General features: G+C 32.1%; 1 protein-coding gene across 6 annotated transcripts; it reads left to right on the top strand.

The window, feature by feature from the left end:
• The first annotated feature begins 313 nt into the window (after nt 1-313).
• Nucleotides 314-17,496, top strand: LOC111044145 (putative serine protease K12H4.7). Of its 6 annotated transcripts, none has more exons than XM_039431120.1 (9): nt 314-1,220; nt 5,525-5,757; nt 6,570-6,757; nt 8,164-8,399; nt 11,727-11,862; nt 12,575-12,873; nt 14,853-14,985; nt 15,778-15,947; nt 17,284-17,496. In XM_039431120.1, the coding sequence occupies exons 2-9, from the start codon at nt 5,548-5,550 to the stop codon at nt 17,391-17,393; spliced, it is 1,482 nt and encodes a 493-aa protein (XP_039287054.1). In that variant the 5' UTR covers nt 314-1,220; nt 5,525-5,547; the 3' UTR covers nt 17,394-17,496. The 6 variants fall into 6 exon arrangements, with proteins under 6 accessions (XP_039287054.1, XP_039287050.1, XP_039287051.1 ...); XM_039431116.1 differs by lacking the exon at nt 314-1,220 and adding an exon at nt 4,115-4,451; XM_039431117.1 differs by lacking the exon at nt 314-1,220 and adding an exon at nt 4,248-4,505.
• The last annotated feature ends 509 nt before the right edge of the window (nt 17,497-18,005 follow it).

The following is an 18,005-nucleotide window of genomic DNA, read 5'->3' as shown; positions in this document are numbered from 1 at the left end:
ATAATATTTTTCAACCTAACTGAAGAGTGGATTTGCCATGAGGAATGAACCAGATAATCTATTATAAATCACGGTATTTAGATGAAAACGGTAGAGGCCACGAAATGTATGCGCAGTGGCCAGACAGCTAGATTGCGTCATCGCCACCAACCGAGGTTTTCAACATCTATTGGCAATATTTATGAAACTTATTTGTTAAAAACAGATGATTGGATATAAAATGACGTCAGCTACACCGGAAATTTAGCACAAACATGCGCGTGACACCTACCGTCTTCTTCTATATACCGTGTTATAAATAAGGGAGTCACACATATTTTAACAATGATTGTGACATCTAACTCAATTCTTGATTAAGAACAAACTTCACGCACAGCTGTAAAAATAATTTCTTCATGTTTTGAAAAATAATTCATTTTTCAACGAATATTTTATAACAGCAATTTTGAACATTGAGTCTTCCCAAGGAGTATTATTGTTGAGTTGCCATGATAAATGAAGGTCATAAATAAATGTATTTGTTTACGAAAAAACATACTAATAGAGTTGAATCGTTTTGAGTTTCTAGAGAAAAATCAAGCAATCAGAAAACAAACATTGTGAATAATTTAATGGTAAAATTTGGAATGATCAAAGAACAAGCTTAGCATTTCCCGGCACATTGCTTAGTAATCTAATTACTGACTTTATATTTTAAATGATAAAAATTGAAGTCTCAACTGTTGGAGCATAATAATATTTTCATAGACTTTAGACTCAGTCTAAAAAATACAGGTATAAACACGGTAGCTAAGAAAATCTGAGCCTATTGTAGTATGAAATGTTGTCAGACGAAATACTTGAAATATTTTAGGTTTCTTCATTACCTGACAAAATTCAGATAAGCTTCATTGATGGAAATGTTTTCGTGTTTTTTATCGCGATTTGTTTCAAATAAACAACATTCAATGATCAAAACTGAAAATAACAGTGTTAAATAAACGTGTAAATATGTGTTATTACGTAACTAGGCAATTATTTTACAGTTTAGTTCCTCGTTCGCACATTAAAGACACTTTGTAAGAAGCTATAAATTCTTTTCGGCCTTGTAGAAGGAATACTTAATGAGAACATTAATGTCGGTAAAAAAGTTTATTTTAAGAACTGCTATCTTCTCACATAGGAGTTTTTCATACTCCTGAGTATTCTGTTCCAGCCAGTAGATCATCAAGATAAACTCTGTGAGTACCTGCATGAAATTGACTTTAATACTGTGCACAGATTCTAATTTTAGCTTAAATTGATTTTGTTAATTTGTCAAGTATATTTAATCAAATTGCATGTATTATTGTTTGCTGATTTCAGATTTTCAGAATATTTCTTCCAAAGTTGAAAAAATCTAGTTAATTTCTTTGGGGAGGATATGTGGTATTTCTCCATAATAGAAAGAAAAATACTCTGATCTTTCAATACCACAATCTTTTTTAAAAAACATATTACTTTACAGAACCAGGTTTCATGGCAAAACCTCTGTCATATTAAGCTCATTGATGTTGGGGGTGGGAACAGTACATCAGTGTTTTTTTCTTTCAAATATATTTCTAATCAGAACCATCAAGTTTATATTATTTTATTAATTAGTTGTAATATAGCTTTTATTTGTTATTCTCCTTCAGAGGATACAACGACGAAACTATTTAATGAAATATTATGCTTTTGTAAACCATGCCACATAAATGTTCAAAATAAGTTCATTTATATTTTTTATAATAATTTTTTATTGAAGCATTGAGCATTGGTCAACTTATTGTAACAACGAAAACGATTTTTCACAACTGTAATCGACGCATAAAATACATTTTGTGGACCTATTAACTCTTAAAATTCAGATATTTTTGAAAATGATCGATTTATCATTTATTACAGTTACAAAATATTATAAGTTTTCAAAGAAATCTGTCGTTGAAAATATTTTTCACCAGATCACAGAACAAGAGCTAATGTAGACTATAGAGTCATTTCGCAAACAACTACAAGTATAAAAATAGTTGTTTTTTTTATTTTTACGAGATTGGAGTAGACGTTTATCCATGACCATTATTCCATTTTAATATTAACTGTTGAATCTCGATACTCCTATACTTTTACTTTATACATTTGAAACATGCATAATCATTATTACTGTTTTTGCATAACTTACTTCATGGGAGCTTGAAAATTTAGTACAAAATCGTTGATTCAAAATCTAATAGTCTTTTCTGTTATTTTTTATTAATTTTATCATATGTTACTGTCAATACTGTGTAAAATACTTTACGTGTTTTAGATTGGAACAATTTCACACTAATGTGTGAATGATTAGTTTGTATAAAATGAACTTGTGCAATAAGTATAGCTTGCTTGTTATTATGACTGTTTGCAATTCACTGTATTTTTATTTAATCGATGTAGAACTAATTAAGATGATGTTTGTTAGTAATAGTACAATGAAAGACATTCTGACTGTATTGATATGACTATATTATCAATTTCTAAACAAGCTAAATTATTTTTATTCTTCGAACTTTATTTAATATTTTCTACACTTATTTAATATTATATTTTTGTATTTAATACTTATTTTCAATTACCTGAAATAATGTAACTATTTTCCGTTATAATTATTCCTTCCAAATTATCTATCGCATACAAAGTTATTTAGTCTTTCATTAGTAGAATTATGTTTAAGACTTTTGACTACTCTATTTCTAAAAAGAGTTTGACTTATTTGAGTTATTTGAAATAATCAAATTTTCTTTTGTTTTAATGGTGAACATTATATCTGTTAGTATAGCTTCTTTCCAGCTCATTCCTTGTCAATTAAATGGTTACTGTTATTAACATTTTGAAGACATTTTTCTTCTTCGTATGTGATATTTTAGTAAGACTTGATGATTCAATTATCTTTGACTCACGTAAAATATTAATTTGACAAATTTTCTTTTATTCATATTAATCTATAAAATTTATTTGTAATACCCAAATAGACCTACAAGTTTCTGGTAAGCGTGATATTATAAACCTTAATGAAATAATACTATACCATTATTATCAATTTTCCTTATAACTTCGAATTCCAACTTGAAAATGTTTCAACATTCCATAATTGTGTTCTCCTTTCTTCACAATCATTTCATGTTTCTCAAATTTAAAATGTAGTTTTTATGAAGTTTCTTCATAATTTTATGCTTGATGGTAAAAAATAATTTCTAAATAAGAGATGATTATTTAGATTGCTATTATCGGAGTATGCTTATTGAAGAGCAAATCTCAATTATCATTTTCTATTTTTATCTAATGACAGGAATCGGATAATAATCTTTACCTGCTATCAATTGATCTATGTTGTGAATTTACTGTTTCTTAATATACTTTAAAGTGTATGCTGTTTGTGTCAACTATAGTAATATATTTATGCAAATAGTTTGTAACTAGCGTCTAGAATAAAACTGATAATCCTGAATGTGAGACAATGTAATTTATATTTGATAGATGAACACATTTGTATTGGAATTCTAGTCACTGAATAAACTAACTATTCTGTAAAAATATGCAAATAGTATGTTTAATACCATTTCCAGTTAGATTGAAATTTCATTATCTATGTTTTATCTTACTCGTTTTGATTATATTATTTTTTCCATGAGGATTACAGTAGGCGAGTACTGACTTACAATTTATAATAATTGATTTAAAAAGTATAAACTGAAGAATATTTTTTAACGATATGAAGATAACATAACATTCAATATTTTTTGATAAATAACTACAAATAAAATCAAGTTTTGTTGTATCTGAATAGAATAAGACGATAAAGTTTGAACCTACAACTCGTCATTCTTGGAAAACAAGAATCATTACCTAATTTTACTCTCGATCAACAGTCAACAGAAGATCAGAGAAAACTGATAATTAGGGTCTTATTTATCGGTTTATTTGTTTTGTCAATAGTTTTTCATTTCAAAAAATGTTTTTCAAGGTAATTCAACTGTCATTAACTTCAAATAATTTAATTGGTTTCATAAATAACTCAGTGGAGTTTCTTCACTGAAAAATGATGAATTAGAGCGAGGAAAATGTAAAGAACCGGCAGTGTTGAGAATGGAAATAGTAATAGTTAACTGACTGCTGGTCAGACCGTAAGAAAATAATCGTCTTGATACCGGTAGTAGCTTGAGATAAAACGGCGCTATTATATCATTAGTCAATTATTACTTAGTGTAGCGGGCGGACATTGAAAGCCCATTGTGGTACTGCAGTTGTAAGTTATCAAAAACTTGAACTTTAGACTATATCTTATCAATGCTCAAGAGTAGCCTAATTCCCTCTCAACAGTCGCATTTGAATCATGAAACAGCGATAACGGATTTTTCTCAATGGGATGAGGATTAACGTCTGACCGGCTTAGTTCAATCAACGTTTGGAGATTTACTGTGAGTTTTTGTGAATGCATTTTAGTGTTTTTCACTTTTAATTGTTCATTTATCGTATGCTAACATAAGTTACTAAATATTTTTTGTTTTTGTAGTAGAAAATTTCTTTTAACTAGTTACATAAATATTTTTAGAAAAAGTGTTTTCAATTCGTTTTCAAAATGGAGGTTTTCAAACTGGATTCCAATCTATAGTTCAAACTGGAAAATATTCAAGACTATATTAGAATTTGAGGAATCTATCAGATAAAGCTATCCTTCATAAATAATAGAATCTCAATATTGCATTTTCAAGGACTGTAGTACCTAATTTATTAAATAAGTTACCTTATGACATAAGTTATAATAGGTGCATGACTTAGCCTATATAATTTACCACCTTAATTATGCCCCAAGGAGAAAATATTGCTTAAAAAACAATTTGAATTTGCTTTTATCTGTTGTGATAAGGAATTTGAAAGATTGTGTGATGGTTATGTTTGTATTTCCTACTTATTATCGTAGCCACTATCTGTAACTTTTGGTGTTCTATGTATTATTATTATTTATTTAGTAATGTACAATTATTAATTTGATTAAAATTATGAACTTGTGAAGTCGATTATTAATTTAATGTGATTTAAAAATTAATACTGTATAGTGTATAACTGTATAAGCTCTCAAATTTTTCATTTAAAGAGCCCTGTAAAGTTGTTAGAAAGGTAATCATGTAAGTACCGTAACTAACTGGATAGGCTAATTTGTTTTTGAAAAAAATGTTTTCGATAGTGTACCGAACATAAATGTAAAATATATTTTTCTCATCAATCACCCACACACTCATTCCATTATCCATGCACAATTTAAAAACAATGTATGCTTGTGTGGGCATAATATTCACATCGAAAAATAATGAAATCATGCAGAAGAGTGATGCGGTGATAATGATGTATTTTCACATGAACCAAGATAGTTATTGCTCGTATAATTTTTATTGAGGTACCTGGTAATCAACTAGAACACATTACATTGATATTAAACTTGTGTTCTGCAGAACTGTTCTGAAACCTTATCATCATCTTCGTCTTATTCCAGCTGTTTCTGCTCCTCCGTGCACAATGATCAACTCCGCCGGCACTCTCTGGTTGGCGAGCTGTATGGTCGTCATTCTCATAAATTCAACCAGCGGCATTCATAATTTTAGAAGGCACAGACACAGATTTGAAAACATTGTTTCTTATTCGGTTGCTGCAAATTCTCCGAAAGAAGAATGGTTCGATCAAAAACTCGACCACTCTGACCCACAGTCGGGAAAAACATGGAAACAGGTCAGTAAAGTATCTATCCTGTCAAGCTGCTAAATCACTTATATTCTATCAACTATCAAAGATAATTGTTGTAATCTTTTTTTATTGTAATGAAAAATCATTATTTTTCTATTTTGCTATCGTAGGTTATTCAGTGAAACTGGAGAGCTTAACATTTTTTTAGATTTTAAAAAACGAATAAAATGTCATCCAAAAACAATTTTTTTTTAGTTTTTAAAATATAGACGAACTAATAAAATGTCATCTATAAACTTAGCAAAACTGGATGTGTGAGTCCAGTTTTAATGTTAATTAAGAACTAATACGGTCGAGTGTTTAAGCTTAAAATTATTGCAATTTGAATAAAAATATTAGAAAGGTCATCATGTAGGTAAAGCTAGCTGGGAGAATTTATTTTTTGGAATAATAATAATATAATAGAATGACAAACCTTCTGCTTAAAATAATTTAAGGAAATATCTTGCTTGATTTAATAGTACTATGTGGCGATGAACAATCATATAAATAATAATATACTTTACTTCCCGTAACTTAATGGGTGAATAATATCAATTGTAAAACATATCCAGATCTCCTGATTATAGACGAGTATAAATGATACTCTTTGGTAGAGGAATAAGTGTCAAAATTGTAATAATAAAGTTTGTAATCCTTACAATCGACAAGCATTCCACAGACTGATTACTTTCTGAACGAAATCTCTCATATATATATAACTACTTTTTTGTTGTAGTTTATGAATGAAATCTCTCATATTTTATTACTTTTACGTTGTCTCACTCTAAGAATCGTTTTGTGCATTTTCTTTGCAGAGATACTTCACCAACGCAACTTTCTTCACCTATCAGAAAAATTCTCCTGTATTTCTAATGATTGGCGGTGAAGGACCCCTTAGTGAAAAGTGGATGTCAAGTGGCGCTTGGATTGAGTATGCGAAAAAATATGGAGCCTTGTGTTTTCAATTGGAGCACAGGTTCTATGGTGAAAGTCATCCTACCGAGTAAGCACAACTCATATTCTTACAAAATATGTCTTATATTAAATTATATTCAAGCGTTTTATTTGAAAAAAATGATGTGTCTAGTTGTTTTTTTTTATAGTATTGAAAATAGGCAAAGGTCAGTTTTATGAACCTCTGATTGGCCATAAATAGGAGACGAATGTATATGGAAGAATACTTTTATTACTGAAAGTTACTAAACTTACACTTATGGTTATTCTTCAACATAATTGCCGTGAAGGTTGAGGCATATGTCATACCAGTGGACCAGCCTACCAAAACTCATTTCATAAAATGTTTCCTCCAGTTGAGTTTAAGTGGACTATGACTTTGTTTGGAGCTCCTCGTTAGTTTGGAATCTCGGCTATAAAAGTCATGTCGTGAGTTAGGGCAAACTATATAAGTTACTAGTGACCATGTCAAGTATGTATGGCGGGTGATAGAAATTATCCCATTTGATTTGCTGGAGGAGCCGTTTGGTTGCACCAGCTCTGTAAAGCCGGATCACAACGATTCCGGAAGTCATTTCAACTGACGTGTTTAATTTTCCTACACCATTCACGCACAACATTATCACTCATAACGTTTCCTGTATAAGCTTCAATCATTCTTCGGTAAATTTATGCTGAACTATTACCATTTGCTTGCAAAAACTAATAAAGCTACGCAACTAGCACTTGGTGGCAGACTCAAGTAAGGCGGCCATGTTTGTGGGTCTATAACTCGACAACAATTAACGACCTGGCCGCACCAATCACAGGGCGTTTGGTTGAGATGTCAAGCTGTTCAGATTTGTGAAAATCGCCCCTCTACCCCTTGTCTGTGTCTTATGATATGTGATCGGAGGTTGAAAAAACTGAGCCTTGAATGTCTTTAATGCGGTCATGTTTGTGGGCCCTATAACTCGTCAACAATTGACGACCTGGCCGCACCGATCACAGGGCGTTTGGTTGAGATGACAAGCTGTTCAGATCTGTGAAAATCGCCACTCTACCCCTTGTCTATGTCTTATGATATGTGATCGGAGGTTGAAAAAACTGAGCGTCGAAGTCTTTAATGCGGTCATGCTTGTGGCCCTATAACTCGTCAACAATTAACGACCTGGCCGCACCGATCACAGGGCGTTTGGTTGAGATGACAAGCTGTTCAGCTCTGTGAAAATCGCCCCTTGTCTGTGTCTTACGATATTTGATCGGAAGTTGAAAGAAAATGGACCATGTCTGTTTTCAAATTTCTGTTGTAGGCCCTATCGATTTCAATTTTAGTGGAGATGTGGTCTGTCAATTTGTTATAATTAGACATTCGAAAAAATTGCTATTCTATATTCGATATTTTTATTTTGTGAAGTTTTTTCAATAAGAAAATGTTGATTTCATTACCTACACTTCCTTTGCATCCTATTCTAGAGACATGAGCATCAAAAACCTGGATTACTTGACAAGTGAACAGGCTCTGGATGACTTGGCATTCTTCATCAAGGGCATGACAGAGAAGTACTCACTGCTGAAGACGAACAGATGGTTTGCGTTCGGAGGCTCCTATCCGGGTTCCCTGGCTGCGTGGGCCCGCCTCAAGTACCCACATCTCATTCATGCATCCATATCCACCAGTGGACCTCTTGTGGCAAAGGCTGATTTCAAAGGTACCTATGTGTAGCATTCTTCTTCTTCGTCTTCTTCTTCTTCTTCTTCTTCTCTTCTTCTTCTTCTTCTTCTTCCTTTACTGTAGTATATTCTCTACTCTATTCTTTACTTTACTCTCTACTATACTTTCTACCTTTTTACAAGTAGGACATGTCAAACGAAAACCCGTGTCAAATGAGCTCAAAGTAAAACCATTGACTATAGACATGAATAGGCTATAGACATGAATAGACTATAGTCTTGTCTATAGTCAATGGTAAACCCCATCTTTAAATTATACATTAAAGCGTGGTGAAACCCCCAACAACAGAAGTAGTCATACGAATCTACTATATACACTAATAATCTACAATAATGTAAACTACTCCACTCTAATCTACACTACTCAACAGTCAACACTAATTCAAACTACTTCAAGTAGTATAAAGTTGGAATAAAACTCCACCATTATTCAGATAGCTAACAGACATATAGAACAATCTGTTTCTTGCAATAACTAATATGGTAACTGACACAAGACAGTCACTGTGTTGTCATTATAGTTCTGAAATATTATTTTAATATTTCAAATGTCGATTTCATATACAGGGTGATTCTTAATTATGGTAAAATAATTCAATACGTGATAGTAGAGGTAAAAATAAGAAAAAAGTTCTAATAAACATATATCTGTAAACGCTTCATTAGCGAGCTATACAGAGTGAAAGATTTCGCCCGGAATTCAGTTCCTCTGGTGAAATACACCGATGATGAATTGTTTGGGGACTAGTTTTTGAAAAACTTATGCTGGATTCATATGGAAAAATATCTGAAAATTGAATAAAACTAGTCTGGAAGCTGTAGTGTGAGTAGTTTTTGAGAAAAAAGTTGAAATATGCAAAAAATCTAACTAGAAAAACACACACGTAAGCTGCGTAAACTAAATTTAAATAAAAGTTGGATAAAATGTATTCTTATGTAGTACCTACATTACACCACAAAAATTTGCTGTTTTATGAGGAGAGAACTAATAACTCATAAGTTGTAGCTGATTGCAAATAAAACATGGATTTTAATAACAGCTGTTCCAAAACAGCTGATTTATTTTGTTTTAAATGAGAAAATATTTAAAAGAATCATCCTCATTTAAAGAGTTTGACAATTATTTTACGATAGAACTTGAGTTTGTGGCCTGGGCCCGACTTAACATTAAACACTGGTGTGCCTTTTGAATGCTTGCTACCATCAGACTCCATAAATTATCATCTGAAAATTATTTTCAGAAATACTTTAGCTCACTGTTGAACAAAACAACAAACTGTAAGTTAGGCCTACTGTAACCGCGCTGTGTTTTTTGTTTAATCTATTAACCAGTCATTTGTAACCATTTCACTTTGCTTTTGTGTTAAGTGTTAACTTTTTTCAAAATGGCAGGTAATTTTAGACATTATTCATACTCCGAATTAGCTGACATGCATTTAATGTATGGAATGGGACACTATACTGTAATAGTACTGAAGCAAGACGTTTGTATCAAGAGAACTTTCCTAACCGAGTATGTCCAAGTTCAAGGTTTTTTGCCACTATTCATCAACGTCTGTCTGAGACAGATTCTTTGATATCCAAAGAGCACATTTATGCAGGCAGACCCCGATCTACTAAGACTGTTGAGTTGGAAGAACAAGTTCTTAATGAAATTTATGAACATCCAGAGAAGAGCACGAGAGAATTGTCAGTGCAGTTTAATGTCAATCAATCTATTATTTGGAGGATACTAAAAGACAACAATTACATCCATACCACCTCCAGAAAATTCATACTCTATTGCCACACGACTGTATTCCCCGTGCTGGTATTTGCCGATGGTTTTTAGTAAAACATGTTAACCCAAACTTTTCAACAACCGTTTTATTTACCGACGAGGCATACTATACAAGAACAGCTATCGTTTACGTCCACAACCAACATATTTGGGCAGATGAGAATCCTCATGCCATCAATCCTAATCGTCCACAACATCAGTTTTCAGTAAACATTTGGGCAGGAATCATAGGTGATCATCTACTTCTGTTCGAGCTTCCTCCCAGGCTTGATGGCATAATCTACTTAAACTTTTTGAGAGAGGAGCTATTTATCTTACTTGAACAAGTACCTCTTCAGTTGCGCCAAAACATTTGGTTTATGCATGATGGAGCTCCAGCACACTTCAGTGCTGCTATTTGTGAACACCTGAATCACAGCTTTCCAAATCAATGGATAGGCCGAGGTGGGCCAGTACCATGGCCAGCTAGGTCACCAGACTTAAATCCTTTGGATTTTTATCTTTGATGACACTTAGTATGCAATACTCCTATTGATACCATTGAATAACTCCGATTAAGGATTTTGAATGGAATAGAAATTATAAAGCAGACTCCTGGAATATTTGAACGGGTCCGACAATCGATGAGAAGGCGTCTGAACATATGCATTCAGAACAACGGAGGTCACTTTGAACATCATCTTTAGTCTTTTGGTATGAGTTTAATGTCATTTAGATATTTATTTTACTTTCATATAAAAATAATTTTTTTATAAAAAACCGAATATTTAATTTGCAATCAGCTACAACTTATGAGTTATTAGTTCTCTCCTCATAAAACAGCAAATTTTTGTGGTGCAATGTACTACATAAGAATACATTTTATTCAACTTCTATTTGAATTTAGTTTACACAGCTTACATAATTCTTTTCAGAATTAAATTCTCTACAATTTTTATTGCGAAATATTATTTGTTTACTCGTCATTAAAGAAAGTTATTGGGCATCAAACGTAGAAGTCTGTGTTTTTCTAGTTAGATTTTTTGCATATTTCAACTTTTTTTCTCAAAAACTACTCACACTACTGCTTCCAGACTAGTTTCATTCATTTTTTTCAGATATTTTTCCATGTGAATCCAGTATAAGTTTTTTTAAAAACTAGTCCCCAAACAATTCAGCATTGGTGTATTTCACCAGAGGAACTGAATTCCGGGCGAAATCTTTCACTCTGTATAGCTCGCTAATGAAGCGTTTTTGGATATATGTTTATAAGAACTTTTTTTCTTATTTTAACCTCTACTATCACGTATTAAAATATTTTAACATAATTATGAATCATCCTGTATAAAAAGGAACACTGTGATTATTCTGAGTTAACATGGTTTTATGATAATATTGTACCAATTGATTGAAATTCATATTTTGATTGATTGGATTCTGCTTCCTTTATGTAGATTTTCCATGAAAAAACTGGTATTTGTGAATAGTTTGCAATCATGAGCAATAACTGTCAATAATTTGTCTTGATGGCAATTTTCTCTTACAGAATATTTCGAAGTTGTAAAAAATTCACTTGCAACCTACGATGCTAGTTGTGTAACAGCCGTCCATGATGCTAATCAACATCTCGATTCTCTCATTAAAACTGATGTTGGGCTCAAATACATCGCCAAACAATTCAAGTAAGTTTTATTCATTGTCTAGCTGGCGAGTTAATTTTGATTAACATACTATATATTTGAAAAGCGTCTTTTCTGGGAAAATCAAGACTATGATACTAATCATGTATTTTGATAAAGGCTTCTTATAACGAGTGACCAAAAATAGCAGGCATTTATTTAATTCATGAAAAAAGTGGAAAGCAGAAAAATAGCATACTGGTATTTTATAACCTACCTTCCCCCCCACAAACCACTCCCCACCACTGGAAGGAAGCTATTTCTAAAAAATGATAAATGTCATTGAACATTGGCGATGTTTCTTAAATGATAAGTTTTGAAGTCAACAATCATCATAAATCAAATTATTCTTTGCATTCCAACTTTTGTTTTATGATTTTTTAAAAATGTTTTCGTTACTTTGGGTCACCTTTCAGATGAGTACTCCAATATAATCACGTCAATGCAATCTTGGAATTCATTTTGAGAGTGAGACTGTCTTGTCTGTGGATTTTATTAAATTCACATAATAAACCAGGCACTTTTATTTCTACATATCCTATAATACATATTAAATGATGTATTCCTAGATCTTATAAGTGAGCCAGCCAGGTCACTCGATATTATTATTATTACTTATCTTGTAAAACCACATGCATGTTTTTATTCTTCTACTCTTCTAAATTCAAGTTTCGGAAAGAAAATTATCAATATTTCAAATAAAATCATTTTTCAGGCTGTGCAAGCCATTGAACGTTAAAAATCCAAAGGACGTGCAAAACTTCTTCGAAGGTCTGGCCGACAATTTTGCTGGAGTTGTGCAGTACAACAAGGACAATCGACTAGGGCCAAAATCGAATGTGACCATTGAAACACTCTGTGACATCATGATGAATGAAAAGCTGGGCACTCCTGTTGAACGCTATGCCAGGGTGAATGAAATTATGCATGATGAATCATGTAATAATTTCCAGTATGATTCTGAAATAAAAGAGCTACAACAAACTGAGTGGAATAAAAATACTAGTGAAGGAGGTAAGCTCAACTTAATTTATTCTTGAATAGAATAGAAACAAACAGATTTTGTCAATTCTACATTTACTTATGGTACACAGAGCCATGGTTTCGTGGATACACAAGCTCACATCATCAACTGACTATATCTGACAATATCAATTGGAAAAAGTTGGGTATTTTTACTCTCCTTGCCCTATTACCATATGTAAGGAAAGTATTGCTTTCCAAAAAAATGTAAGGTACCCTAATTTTATGTTTTCTATACGTTTCATTACTTTCCTTGCCCTATTACCATAGGTAAGGCAGGTATTGCTTTCCGAAAAAAATTAAGGTACCCCAATTTCTAAATTTCTATACGTTTCAAGGTCCCCTAAGTCCAAAAAAGTGGTTTTTGGGTATTGGTATGTATGTGTGTGTGTGTGTGTGTATGTGTGTGAGTGTATGTGCGTCTGTGTACAAGATATCTCATCTCCCAATTAACGGAATGACTTGAAATTTGGAACGTAAGGTCCTTACAATATAAGGATCCGACACGAACAATTTCGATCAAATGCGATTCAAGATGGCGGCTAAAATGGCAAAAATGTCAAAAACAGGGTTTTTCGCGATTTTCTCGAAAACGGCTCCAACGATTTTGATTTAAGTTATACCTGAAATAGTCATCGATAAGCTCTATCAAATGCCACAAGTCCCATATCTGTAAAAATTTCAGGAGTTCCGCCCCAACTATGCAAAGTTTGATTTTAGATTCTTAATTATCAAGCTTCAGATACAATTTAAACAAAAAATTTCGAGTGGAATAGATTGAGCATGAGAATCTCTACAATTAATGTTTAGTAACATTTTCACCTAAAATTAAAAATAAACTCGAAAATCAAGAAAATGTGACTATCCAATTGCAAACTATTGGCAACTGTTGATTCTATTAAATGATTCACTATGAAGAGATAGCAGACCTCGTGTGTCTCCAGCGTTATTACCCTGTCACCAGCTGGCTCTAATCTTTGAATAGTAGACTTGAGATGCGCGGGAACACTACCGTAGCGTCAGGTGATCAATTTTCATAACGGCAAGGAAAGTTGTGTGAGTGCGCCACACCAGATTTTTCAGTTTATTCTGTTTTATAAATTCAATTTATCTGTGGTGATCACAATTTTTGATAATTATCTCATTGTCAGTGGTTGGAAATTCGTCTGATTACATTTACTATGGAATAGGTAGGCTATTTACTATCCTTGTACAATCTTCTCCTTGTACGTACTATAAGTGAGGTCCACGTTATAATGGCAGTGTTTGTTTAGCAATGGTATTGCTATCCTTGTCTATTATTTAACAAAGCGGATAGCGCTATCTCTTTCTCACTTTGCTCTGTGGCTAGTGCGTCATTTAACAATGTATAATAAATAATTAACAAAATATTTTATTTTAATTATGAAAATTCATTATTAAATTATTGAAAAATAAAATTTCTTGCTTAAAAAATATAATTGATTATTTTAAACGAGAATTAATAGTTAATATCACAATCAATGAACCTGTATCAGCTACCGTCTATAAAAGGCATTGACAAGACAGAGGATCGGCAACGTTTTTCTCCAATCTTTCTTCACTGCCATTATAACGTGGGACATCGCTGCTATAGCCCCAAACGCTTTGTGTCAACCTAAAAGGTCTCATATAGACAGACATCGAATGATAACACGTTAATTTTTGAAGAATCAAACTCGTTGTAAAGTGTGTTATAGATTTTTACTACTGGGTAAAGAAATTCTTACAACAGGAAATCGTCGATTTGCAATTTTCACCACTTCAATATGGAAAAAGAATGTTTATAATAGAATAAATGAACATCGTAATGCAATTCAGTAAGAAGTACAGTTATTAATTATGTACTAATTACTTCAAAGCATCATGTTTCCTATTATTCATTCTTTATAACAAATATAACATTTAAAAGAAAAATTGATTGAGGAAATGTTTGTTTAATAATGTTTTAGCTCGGCAGTGGACTTACCAGACGTGCACTGAATTTGGATTCTTCCAAACCCAGAGCTCAAAAACTGATCTATTTGGGCCACACTTTCCATTAGATTTCTTCGTTGGAATGTGCAAAGACATTTATGGAGAGAGGTGAAATTTCATGTTTTTTCCCTCAACAAAAAATAGATGTTGATGAAATTCTTTGTTATGTGTAATTCAGACAATACTATTAATGCTACCAAATTACTAAATTGCCACATACACTTACTAATACCGTAGAGTGAAGATACCATTGAATACTTGATTATTTGTCTCTGCTAATACAGAAATAGTATTAATATCACTGTAATCTATAATAGTACTACAGTATTACTATTCTTAGGGTAGGCCCACACTGACAGCAAACTGCAGCGTATCAATTCAGCAGCAAATTGCAGCGTCAGGCGAAGATAGTCTATTCACTATTTATAAAAAGTACGGCTATTTGCAGGGCGTCTGGCGACATATCTCATACTATTTCACTGAGGCCCAGAGAAATGATAGGATTAATCCTTTCTTATCCATGATTTAGCCTATTTTGGTGCGGCATTCTGCTGCAAAAATCTACTGGCCGTATAGTCCCAAGGATAGTATATAGTATTTTTAGTGTGGTCCTATATTATTATACTGTAGTAGATATTCTATACTAATATATACTGTTCTTGGTGTGGTCCTGTCCTTATGAAACAGGTCACATGTAATGAACCCTGTTGAAAAACTGTTCAACTTGAAACATAATTAATTTAGTTTTATTAATTTGTACACTATGATTTTTCCAGCATCCAATTTTTGAGAACTTGAGCTTTCCTCACCATGCAATAGTTTTCAAATTTATATACTGATTCATTCCAATCTCCTATCCTAGTCACAGTGTTGATTTGAAAGAGTTATTCTTTGTTGCAGTTTCACGCCACGCTTATTAGAGGAAGGTATTAGCCGCACAAATATAAATTATGGTGGTTTGGACATCATGACCAGTCGAGTGGTATTTGTTCATGGATCCATCGATCCTTGGCATGCTTTGGGGATTACGATTTCAACTAACAAACAGACTCCAGCTATTTATATTGAAGGTAATAAATTATTTTTATTTGGTGCTAAACACTTTGTAAATAAATACTTTAGAGATGGAGAACCTACTCTAGAACATGGTACGCCATAGTGGAGTAGGTCAATTAACACACAGAAAAAACTAAGCATGTAGAAGACACATTATCAGAAATTTCTGAAACTAACTCTTGTATTAATTTGTAAGCTATCTAATATTTTCTGTAATGAATGTGATAGTTTTAGTTTTTATGGGAAATAAACATTTCTTCAATTATTGATAACTGTGAAGTTTTATGTGCTGCTATACTTTGTAGAAAAATAGTTTAGAGATTGATAAATAATTTCATGTTTTTATATTAATCAATCAACATTCCATAAATTGTGAAACCCCTTGTATTTTTGAATTGGAAAAATCTCAAATCAATATTCTATGTTCTTCATAAATCACTCACTGATATTTAATAAGTAGGAAGTTTTATCAGTGGATATATCAGTGAGTGATTACATAGTATCAATATTGGTTTGAGAATTTTCTCAATTCAGCCAAATTGACTTAAGAATAGACGGGTTTACATAATTTATTGAATGATCAATATAAAAACATGAATAAATTTCATATAAAAAAATAAGTAGACTTACTTAAAACTACACGAATTGTAGAAAGCAGACTTGGAAATGAATTATTCTGTCTGAATTTTATTGTAGAAAGTTGAAGTCGGGTGTTAAGGAGGTGGTTTAGTCAGTGCTCTGCAACTTGTATGGTCGATTCATTTTTCAGGTTTAATTGTGAGGTAGATCGTTGGACTTCAAATGAATAGTTAATCAAAAGTCAGAGCCTGAGCGTTAATGTTCCTTCTGATATCCAATATTTTAGCAAGATAACATACAAGATACGTGTAGTATCACAACTCAACTCAATAAATAATATTGTTATACTGTAGCTCAAATATTTTAGCAAGATAACATAGTATCTCAACTCAATAATGATAATTATTACTTTTGTTGTTCAATGTTCTCTGTTTAATATTGTTCTAATATCGTCAATATTTAGTATTTATTCTACTGTTTAATATTGTTGTTTGTTGATACATGTTTTCCAATCTTCGTTTCCCAATTATTTAATATTGTAAGAAAACAAGAATATTGTCAAATTTCACTAAAAAAAAAATAATTTTTTTTATTTTTAGTGAAATTTGACAATATCCTTGTTTTCTTTAAAAAAAATTTTAGTGAAATTTGACAATATCCTTGTTTTCTTATTATGGAGAGATTTCACAACATCACCATCAATTCTACTAATATTTAATATTGTTTGAAAACTTTTGGGCACTATATGCTAAAATTGATTGAATGTTTCAGGAACTGCTCACTGTGCCAACATGTATCCTCCTTCTGAGAAGGATTTTCCTCAACTGAAGAAAGCTCGCGAGGATATTTCTGAATTGATCGGTGTTTGGCTCAATCAGTAAAGACAATTTTCATGTACCAAAAATCACTATATACTTTTTATATCTAGCCATTTACTTATACTAGTGTTGAAAATCAGTTTTACATAAAGTTTTATTTGTAATACATGTGAATTTTCATTTAAATCCAGTAAGAAGTAATAACTACGTAGTCCAGTCAAGGAAAGGTTATAGAAGGAAATTATACATCAAATAGAAGAGAATTTAATGCTCTATAAGCTCATAATTAGCATGGATTTTTCCCATCGATTTTTAAAAACTTATAAGAGCAAAAATATAAAAAAAACTGGAGGCAAACCTTTTTTTTTTAAATGTCACATCTTTAAGAGCGGATATCTCGAAAACTAGAGAAGATATAGAAAAAGTTATAAGTTGAATATTGTAGGGAATTATGTAAGCGTTAAGTTTGTATATATCAGTTATGTCCGTAAGATACAGTACATAGTTTTCGTGTTATATGCTGGAAACCAAAAAATGGTACCTTTGAACCACCCCCACCCCCTTAGCACAAGGGGTAGGGGTGGGGACTTTTGATATGCTTACCTCCTTACTACCCTAAACAGAACTGCGGGATCAAAAATTGTCTTCCAAACTTTTCCCTCTATACCCTCTTTT

Source organism: Nilaparvata lugens, chromosome 6, assembly GCF_014356525.2.
Source record: "Nilaparvata lugens isolate BPH chromosome 6, ASM1435652v1, whole genome shotgun sequence".
Lineage (NCBI taxonomy): Eukaryota > Metazoa > Arthropoda > Insecta > Hemiptera > Delphacidae > Nilaparvata > Nilaparvata lugens.
Note: the sequence above shows the minus strand (reverse complement) of the source record. Positions and strands in the feature narration are given on the sequence as shown.